Source organism: Crocuta crocuta, unplaced genomic scaffold, assembly GCF_008692635.1.
Source record: "Crocuta crocuta isolate KB4526 unplaced genomic scaffold, BGI_CrCroc_1.0 scaffold17, whole genome shotgun sequence".
In the NCBI taxonomy this organism is placed as follows: domain Eukaryota; kingdom Metazoa; phylum Chordata; class Mammalia; order Carnivora; family Hyaenidae; genus Crocuta; species Crocuta crocuta.
In genome coordinates, this window is record NW_027532041.1 from 7,543,628 (window position 1) to 7,554,334 (window position 10,707).

General features: G+C 38.1%; 1 protein-coding gene across 1 annotated transcript; it reads right to left on the reverse strand.

Annotated features, from left to right (window-relative positions):
- Window positions 1-7,593: 7,593 nt before the first annotated feature.
- NEUROD1 (neuronal differentiation 1) lies at window positions 7,594-10,518 on the reverse strand. Its single transcript, XM_077776369.1, has 2 exons — window positions 10,479-10,518; window positions 7,594-8,876 (listed from the first exon to the last, which is right to left on the reverse strand). Exon 2 carries the CDS (start codon window positions 8,863-8,865, stop codon window positions 7,792-7,794), a length of 1,074 nt encoding a protein of 357 aa, XP_077632495.1. The 5' UTR covers window positions 8,866-8,876; window positions 10,479-10,518; the 3' UTR covers window positions 7,594-7,791.
- Window positions 10,519-10,707: the final 189 nt, after the last annotated feature.

Here is a 10,707-nt window from a genome sequence, read left to right on the forward strand (position 1 = left end):
TCTTTTCAGAGGTCCATCTATTAGTGGACCACGTGGGGGACATGCTGCCCGCACATACAGAATAAATACGGCATTTTTCACATGAAGAACAAATGACAGTTTCTATTTTATCCTTTTTTATAAATTCTAAAATGAGAATTTTAAACAAAATCACCCTTAGATTATTAAGTAGGCATATTCACACTTCACTAAATCTAGATGTCAGTTTAATAATTCACATGAATAAAACCAATAAAACTTTAACATAATTCAGATGTTTATGAACTAGCTATTATTTGTTAGCTTGTTCAAATATCAAACCTGGTATTAACTGAAATAAGTAGGTAATTATATATTGTGTCACTAAAACTTCATGGTAATATTCTCATAAGAATTCAAATGAACTCTCCCATAGATATGCACATTTAACATGAGTTTATTCCAGACTTTAGCATATGTATTCGCTTCATACTACTGCTATAACAAACGACCACAAACTGGGTAGCTTTAAAATAACAGATATGTATTGCTCACCATTTTGGAGACCAAAGTCCAAAATTAAAGAGTCTGCAGAGTTGGTTCCTTCTTGGGGAGTAAGAGGGAAAATCTGTTTCACGCTGCTCTTGTAGCTTCTGGTGATTGCTGACACTTCTTGCAGATCTTGATGAATAGACATGTCAGTCCAGTCTTCGCCTATATCTCCATTCTCCCTGTGTGTTCCATCTGCATGTTCCGTTCTCTCCTAATAAAGACACCAGTCCTCTTATAATGACCACTTGAATCCAGTATCTCATCTTAATTTACATCTTACATATTAGGATGTGTTACTTGGATACTGTTTCCAAATAAGATCACACTCTGAAGGTCTGCCTGGACATTAATTTTGGGGAGCTGGGGGAATGGGACTCTTTAACTCTATATATACATATACATATATATATATATATATATAACAAATGNAAGTAAATATATATATGTATGTATATATTTAAGTAAGATAATTAATTGTTAATTAGGCATTATTGTTAGCTAGGCAAAAATGAAACCTTGGAAAGCAAAAGATCTCTTTATTTAATATTTTTAACAAGCTAGTCAGAGTAAAGGAAACATTAAAATAGTTTCTGTAACCAAAAATCTCATGTTGGAATTTAAAAGTATATAATAAGCGGCCTTGGCTCCATTAACTAGGAAATTCTTCTAATAAGGAAACATTTTGATAAATAACCTTACTTACATTCTAGTCATAGTTTGCATGCATTTGTTACTATTGTTTACTATGTACTTAATCATCATCTGAAATAAAGCTTGTTCAGTTACCTAACAATGACAAGTGATGTTAACTCAACTCTCCCTTTTTAAAATGCTTTATTACCCTCTATAGTCTTGGATGTGGATGTTACTTGGTCACATACCTGCAACATACCATGGATTAGAAATGTATAATGCCCTGCTACGAGTAGACAAGCACTACAATTGTTAGTGACACCAGCGGTAAGGAATTAACAGTCTCTTAAGCACTGTAATATCCCTTCATTGACGTCACTGAAAGTGGAGATGATCTTCTAACTGACATCATTCAGAGAGTACACTAAAGAAATAATACTGATGTGTTAGGTTTACACAGTGAATATTTTGAAGTAGAAATTATAGGTTAGGTAATTCAGCAGCATTTACCTCAATCAGTAACACACACTGTGTATAAATACGATGATTATAAAGAACATTAGTTGTCCTTTCGTTTTCAATGATTTTGAACTAAATCACCTCCCAAGAAAACTGATCCTTTGATGTTTTTGGTCCCTAAGCACCTCTCCTAATAATTTATGTGCAGTGCTAGGATGAATACCTGATGTTGCTAAAAGCAACCATTCTGTGTTCTTCTTTCATTTGTGTTGTATTGACAAAGAAGATCACATTCCCCATAAACTTACCATTTTTCTGTTCTAAGTGATACTTTGGAAGAAGATAAATTTAATGAACAACTATTGTGATGATACAGTACTTTCTTTTATATACTGGATTTCTACTTCTGTGCTATCACCTACCTATAGGTGATACATTTTACTTTTTAATTTGTTGAACGGTACTTAGATTCTCAAACTCATTGCTGGACTACATAGTACTTATGTGTTAGATTCTGGTCTGCTGTCATCTAAATTCTTCAGTGATGATAAGGAAGTTCAGGACAATTTTATGTAACACTAACAATAGGAAAGAACAATTGTTGAAAGAATGATGAACACAAAGGAAAAAAGTAGCATGCATTCAAGTTCTTAAAGAATTGTAAAAAAAAAATTCCTGTAATAAAATTACTGTTTCAAAATCATTAATTTCCCTGAGTTGAGCATCCTTTGTGGTCCTCTCCCATTCTCAACTGACCTGACTTATAACAGAGGTTTGGCAGTAGAGTAGTGTGGTTTGATTTTCTTGTGATGTTAATACTTATTGAGGATCTCCTAGGTCTCCTAAGCACCAGAGAAACAACAAACAAGAGAGAAAACTCCTGTTCTATGAAGCTCACATTCTAACGGGAGAGAGACAATTTAACAAAAAACAAAACAAAAAAAGAAGCAAGATAACATCAGATAGATGCTCTGGGAAAGGGAATGGGCAATATAATTTTGATTTTGGTGAGACTGAAAGTGATTGAATACTTTAGCTGGGGTTTTGAGGAAGTGACATTTGCACTAGAACCTAAATGAAGAAAGGAAACCAGTAATAGAAATATCTAAGTATCCCAGGTACCTGTAGTTCCTCCATCTGTAAAATAAGACATCAGGCTGCTTTGGTTATGAAATGTGTAAGCTAATAAAGAGCACATAGCACTGACCTAGTAAGCATGTAGGCTATGCTTCTATGCTTCTATATATGCTTCTATAGGTGTGTCTTTAAGACATCAAAGCCTAAAGCGGTGTTAGCTTTTAATCTTGTTGACAGCAAAATGAGTTACCAAGTTGCCTCACCAATGTGAGATAAAATTTATTGCCTTATCTCTACATGTTATTTTACAAGTGAATCCATCCCTTCGAATTACTCTATACCTGAGGATCTATAATAATGATTATTGTCCCTATCCAGTTACTTACCTCTATATTAGCTGGGCAAATAGCACAGTAATGTTTCGATGGCCAAATCCACATTGAATGTATCTGAAGATTTAGTCCAGCATTAACCTAATGCTCTGCATTTTAAGATATTTTAAAATTAGCAATTTAAGCAGAAGTCCCCAGAGGCTGCGGCCTTGTCTTGTCAATGCCACTAGTTTGGTTACCCAGCTAATTCCATCAGAGTCATTGAACCAAGTGTTAGTGTGTGTGAAGAGTCTATGAGTCAATTGCCAGCACAAAATTCTTCCTGACATGGGAAGGCAGATGATCTCAACTTTTGAGTGCATACAGTGCAAATTTCTAGTTGAATGGTTCTTGACAATAGTGTCCTCTGAAACATAATGCCTGGCGAGGAGCCAATGATTATGCCACCATACAAATCACTGTGTATCTGACGCCAGAATGCCTCTGTGCAATGGTAGCAACAAGAGTTCTCAGTCCTGGTGTTCCACAAGATGTTATATTGGCTCCTTTATTCTTTATCAGACCCTGGAATTAGAGATTTTATTTAGACAGTTTTCAGGAAATGAGTGGTGGAGGGAGAGGAAAAGGGAAGAAAGAAGGTTGTAGTGTACTTTAAGAAGAGCTTTACTGTTTTACAATTCCCATTAGGACAAAATCGGCTTATGTTTGAAGCCTAGTTTTATTAACTGTTTAATAGATATTTTCACTTTGAATCTCTTGTTTAATTATAGAACTAAAATAGCTTGGTTCAAACTGTTAGCTAATGATCCCTATATCATTTTAGTAATTGCTAGCTTCTTTCAGAAATGCATTAATTTTGTAAGACTTACAGACTTTCGAGTGTAAAAACACATGGAGTTTTTTAAGATTAATATAGTAGAACATTTACAGTTGGTTTCAAATGTTACTTTACTGTACCATATTAGAAACCTAAAATTACCACAATATTCTTAAGATATATAACACTTCATTCTAATTTGCACTTAATTGTATTGTTGGGGTTAAAATAGATAGATCATACTGTATGAATGTAGTTGGTAATGTAAATGAAATCTAAGTTATGCAGTGTTCTATTCAAAAGGAATTATGCACTGGCTAAAGTATTTAGCCAAATTTCATCTCCCACTATGAAATTGTCTACTGATTTTAAATACCATTTTTTTTTCCAGAAATAACTCTTTAGAGCATTTTTACATTAAGTAAGTAGATTTAAGCATCTTATTTGATAGGAATAGTAATTGCCCAAGACAAAGGAACACGTAAAACCCTAAATGTTACTCACAACAAGAAATGTACAACAACACTAAAAAAAAAATCTTTTTTAAAGAAACCAAAGTCACCAGTGCTGCTTCTTTTTGGTTGGTCTTACACTTAGTCAAATATTTTCTTTTCTTATAAGCTAGATACAGGCATTGGCCAATTATAAAAACCAAGTCTCTTTTAAATACTGGTAGCAATTCAAAAAGAAAAGAAAAAGATAATTGAAAAGGTTTCTTGTGGTTTGAAAATGCCTTCCAAATATTCATTAAACATTGACGTGAGTAAATTTGTAGAATATGTTTCTGACATTGGCACTGGTTCTGTGGTATTTCTCTGATCAGATGGAAGTGCTGTGTGTTATGCAGAGTGCATTCAGTTCATTCATGCATAAACAATATCATTTTCATAAATTAAAACCTCCCCTGCAGAAGGAACATCTGTGCCTGCCTTTGAATAAAAGATGGTGGCATGTGAGTTACTCCTTGACTGACTGAAAGAATCCTTATGTTTTAGAATGAAGTTATATAGGCAACATGGAAGGGGGAAAAAACCCCTAGCTTACAGTCTCCATTTATACCTTACACACACACACACACACACACACACACACACACACACACACAAATCCACAGTATAAATTTCTTTCCTTGTTGTTTTAAAAGCTGGAATGCTTAACATGCATTCTCTTATTGTTTTTTCTGTTTACTAAAGCAACAGATTTTAGTTTGCATGAAGCTGTATAATTTTAATTATAGGTGAAATTGAGCTGCTGAATAGATCACATCAGATCCGAATGTTCACTTCACGGTCCCCTAGGCTGGAAGGCTGGCAATGTTCAGATATCATATCAGTATTATGTCTGTAAAGTAAGAACAGTGAGAGCAATCCTAGAAGCAACAGCTTGATTTCAAAATAACAACTCTGATTCACTTGGAATGAGATTACTGCATTTTGGATAAAGTTGAGACTAACTTAAAAGTATTTCTGTCATGTGATGAAGGCTGATGGAAAACATGTTAAAATGATATATTTTAAATTGAACTCAAACAGTTTTTAACGTTGAAATATTCCTTACTGCTACTGTCACAGCTTGACATAGCCCCATTGGCAACGTTATTAGTATGGCTAATTGTTCCCGTCCATTAGATTACTCACATTTTTCTGGAGCAGTTTGCTAAATGAGGTCAGCTTTCTGGAACCCCTAAATCACCAATGAGAAGGAGATTAAAGGAACAAGCTTGGGAAGAGAGGTAGTCATCCAATGTGGCATCCGAATCAGAGGAGGAACAATGGGGTTACTAATGACAGTAATCAGAGCACCATGGTAGAGCCAGGGCACAAGTGCCAAAATGTTATTCCCTAGGAAGCATTCCTGTCAGTCAGTACATCCAGAGGAAGAGAAATGCCAAACTTTTTTTTTTTTTTTTTTTAGTGGACCTAACAATGGACAGAGTCATCTGTAAGTTCCTCCACTGAGTTGTATTTAGTGTTCCAAAAAGGGAAGGGACACAATTGGATCATCCTAAAATATATTACACTACAAATAGTATGTTCTTGAATACAAATAGCTCATTATCATTTTCCCCTGGAAAAAAATTATAGAAATCACCACAAGATGCTCATCAAAAAATTACAAAATGCCACTTCTTCTTGTATTCTTTAAATTAATTAAATCATTTCCTCCTGGCATTTTCTAAAAGTATATAACTTTCTTTTGCATAGCGCTATTGTATAGTCCTGGTTTGCAAAGTGCAATGGTACTGTGATAGTACTGATTTCCCAGTTCAGTTCAGGAATATATACAGATAACAAAGCCCTAAGAAAATGGTAAAGTTTTCTTAATAGGAAAAAACTATAATATAATCATTTAAGGGAATCGGATCCAAAAAGCTAAAAGTGAAGACACTTAAAGAAAAACAAAAACCCAACTGTTTGTATCTCCACCCAACCCCCCAGCCTCATATTCCGTGTAGTGAAATATGAGTTAGGTTCTTTCATTATCTACAAAGAGCTGGTGACTCCCTAAACAAGATAAACAGACGGGAGAGTATGCTAAAGTAAACTTTTATTTTATTCTAATAAAATAGTATTTTTTAAATTCAGCAAATAAAGCAACTATTATACTTAGGAATTATTTATACTTAAAAAATCACTTTAAGAAGGAATGCAACAATTGGTCAGATTTTCAATACTATTTTATTGCAACTGGATGAGTGTTTTCTAAATTGTGCATTACACCATAATATACAGGATTACAAACAAGATTACAGTACAGATTGATTCCAGTGGTACCAGTATCACATCTCAAACAGCACTTATTCTGGACTGCATTTTACATGCAATAGCTATTGTTCTAATTATGAATTAAATGGTTTGAATTTATTTAAGCTACTGTACTAATTGACTACAATAGGTATAAATTCCAACATTAACAACCTGATTAGATTTAGGCTCAGATTTATTACATGAATATATGACAAACCACCATTTGTGTGACTATGTATAAAATCATGCATTCATATTTTCTGGAAACATCAATAACTTCAGATTCTCTGTAAAATCATGGAATGCAAAGGAGTAAAAGACTAAAAAGAAACAGTGCAAATTGTATGTGATAGTCAAGCAGCTTTTGATTTAAAGAAGGGTATGTTGGCATTTGTTTATAATATGTATATACAAGCTTGTGCAAGTAATGTATTGGATTGATAAGTTTTGATAGGGACTACATCTCTTTTTTTTCATCCTCTTAAGAGTTATGGATCTGGTTTTCGTTTTAAGGAGAGGGAAAGACTTTAAAGTGAAATGAATTGCTCAAATTGTGCAATTTTTTTCTTTTTACAATTAGAGAGGAAAGAAGTGCTAAGGCAACACAATAACTTTCTAAGCACTTTTCTGCTGGTTTAAATTAGTTAAATTATTTTGTATAAATTAGATATAATTCTACTTTTCTGATATGTATAAAAATTGATGAAGCTGCATGGTTTTAAAATAGGAAATCCACATTATAAAAAGTCATTAAAAATTCTGTACAAAATCACAACAAAATAATTCAGCATGGGAAAGGTAACAAGTAGTAAAATGCTGGTTGAAAAATATATATTTATATATATTTTAATTGGCCCATTACTAGTTTAAAAATTGCATAGATCCTAATTATTGCTTGTGATTTTGTTATCCCGATCAGATAATTAATATGATCTGAAAACAGCTACACCAAATTTGTGGTGCTTTTTTTTTTTTTTTTTAAACCGTATTACTTTTTTAAAATAGAAGAGCTATAGAAAATAATACATAAGGTGAACAGGAACTTTGATCCCCTGTTTCTTCCAAAGGCAGTAACGACAATAAATACATATATCACTTGAAGCTTGGAGTATTTGCACTTTGCAGCAATAGTACCCAAAGGGCTGCCTTTTGTAAACACCACAGTCACTGTAAGCACAGTGGGTACATTTCCCGGGGATGGTGAAACTGACGGCCTCTAATCGTGAAAGATGGCATTGAGCTGGGCACTCATGACTCGCTCATGATGTGAATGGCTATCGAAAGACATGATATTGTCTATAGGGATCTCGCAGCGAGGGGCAGCGGCGCCCGAGAAGATTGATCCGTGGCTTTGGGCCCCTGCCAAGGTCGCTGCAGGATAGTGCATGGTAAAGGCATAATTTTTCTCAAAGTCGGCGGACGGTTCGTGTTTGAAAGAGAAGTTGCCATTGATACTGAGCGGCGGGCTGAGGGGTCCGTCAAAGGAAGGGCTGGTGCAATCAGTCAGGGGGCTTTCAAAGAAGGGCTCTAGAGCAGCGCTGTAGGCGTGCGGCGGCGGCTTAACGTGGAAGACGTGGGAGCTGTCCATGGTACCATAGGGCGGGCTGGGCAACCCTGGCGACTGGTAAGAGTAAGGGTGCACGGGGAAGGAAGCGCTGGCGGCAGGCAGGTGCGGAGGCATGTCCTGGTTCTGCTCAGGCAGAAAAGTCCGAGGATTAAGCTGCAGGCAGCCGGCCACCAGGTTGGTGGTGGGCTGAGATAAGCCCTTGCAGAGAGTCTGTACGAAGGAGACCAGATCAGGGCTTTTGCCCGAACGCAGGATCTCTGACAGGGCCCAGATGTAGTTCTTGGCCAGGCGCAGCGTCTCGATTTTGGACAGCTTCTGCGTCTTGGAATAGCAGGGCACCACCTTGCGCAGGTTGTCCAGAGCCGCATTTAGCCCATGCATGCGGTTCCGCTCCCGGGCGTTGGCCTTCATCCGCCTTAGCTTAAAACGCTCCAGGCGAGCCTTGGTCATTTTCTTCTTTTTGGGCCCCCTTCTCTTGGGCTTTTGATCGTCGTCTTCCTCCTCCTCCTCTTCCTCCTCTTCCAGATCCTCGTCTTCCTCCTCCTCCTCCTCTCCCCCATTCCTCAGTGAGTCCTCTTCTGCGTTCATGGCTTCGAGGTCGTCCTCCTTCTTGTCTGCCTCGTGCTCCTCGTCCTGAGAACTAAGACATTCGTCTGTCCAGCTGGGAGGGCCCTGGGGCTGAGGCTCGCCCATCAGCCCGCTCTCGCTGTAAGATTTGGTCATGTTTCGATTTCCTACATTCAACAGGGGGGAGAGAGGAACAGAAAAAAAAAAAAAAAAGGAGGAAAATGGTCCGTTCACAAACTACCTCTGCCTTCAGCTACCACTCCCTAACCTTATAGAAATGCATGTGAAGAGACATACCAGCTCTTTACAAAATGGATGCCCTTAAGGAAAAGTTAAATGCCTTGTTTTACAATGGCGTGTGTGTGCCCCACTGGCATGTAGGAGAGAGGGCAGGGCTGGAGGTGTGGGACAGAGTAAATATATGTTTATGTGTACGCCTGTTTATATGTTTCCTAGTGATGGGCGAAAGCGTGTTTATGGTGATTATGTAGCAGGAGAATATGCGAAAAGGAGCGTACATTTCACTACTTCATGTTTATCTGCATGAGTTCAAAGTCACATCTCCACCAGAAAATGATGAGTTTGAAAATCGCAAATCTGTTTGTTTCCCTCTCTGCCCTGGCTTCTTGGTACCTAGCGATTACAGTTGAAGAGCCATTACGTAATTTGCTCACGGTAGCAGTGATTTTTAAGAAGATTATACTAACCGCAGATTGAAGAGCCAAATGCATGGCGGAGAAAAAGTAGTTTCCATCCAATTATTTCACCATCAACGAAACATTTGGCAACAAAAGTGGGCAGGGGTCTTCCATCCCACCCTCGCCTTTCTCTTTGAGCCTCCCACCACTGCCCCTCTGCTGAATTTCCACGTTGTACAAAAGCACTAGCTACATGGCCAGGGCTGGGGGCACCGCGCAGAGCGCCCGTCCACGCGCTTGGGATCAGGTGCGGAAGGCTCTTCTCTAATAAACAGCCCATTGAAATAGCCGCTCGCTCTTTATTGGGGCTTTTCAAAGTTCGCCTCAAACCGCTTTTTAAAAGATTGAGTAATTATAATGGTCAGCGATTGGCAATAGCGAAGTTGCCGCTTCTAATAAAGAAAATGAAAAGCCTTTAGTGAGACAACTGAATTTCTGGCTTCCGCAGTGGCTGCTGGGGACTTGGCTGCCTCCGGAGCAGTAACAGGTAGCAGGAGTTGGGTCCTCTCCCTTTCTCCTCCGTTTTCACTTTCTCAACAAAACTATCTCTCAACTCACTTATTTTTCGGGGTGTGTATACTCAAGGTATCAAGGTCCCTTTTATGCACTGAAAAAATAACTTGGCATTTCCAACGTGCATAAAATACATGCACACAAAACATATCTTGGTAACAAGGGCTTTCTTTCTTTCTTTTTTCTTTTTCCTCATTGGAAGAAGTGAGGAAGTGAAGTAGTTATTTGCTTTCAGGACGTTGAAATCACCGCTAGCAAATAATCAGAGTTTCTGTGCGTTATTTTTTAAAATCCATAGATGCCCCTATAATTTCCCCTCCAAACCAAAACACTAGAACTTTTTTTTTAATTTTATTTTTTAAATTAGAAAGCCTGCGGTGGCTATTCGAGTAAGGCAAGTCGAAATGTGTGAGTACTTGCCGGCAATCAAGGGGAGGAATGCCCACTTCAATACACATACACGCGCTCGCAAACGCACACATTCAGAGTAAGTGTAGGTACATCCGGTCTTCAATTACTGCTTTTATTCCCAAGCAAAGATGAAAGAGTTGTAATTACCTGCAGTTGTTAGTAGGTCCTGAGCAGTGATGGTCTCATAACCCTGGGGCCTCCGGATGCCGTGCCTTCTGCGTGGGGCGAATTCCTCGTGTCCCGGCCGCGCGGGCGCTCAGGTTATATAGCCGGGTTGGTGATGCTGAGCGCAGGCGGGGCCCTGGAGCCAAGCGGCTAGCAGGTCCCTGCGCCCGGCGTCTGCGCACGCGTCCAGGCTGAGCGCTCCCTTCAGTCC

What these genes read in the sequence shown, in the direction of transcription:
- NEUROD1 (XM_077776369.1), bottom strand. Translation starts at nt 8,865, where the DNA reads ATGACCAAATCTTACAGCGAGAGCGGGCTGATGGGCGAGCCTCAGCCC.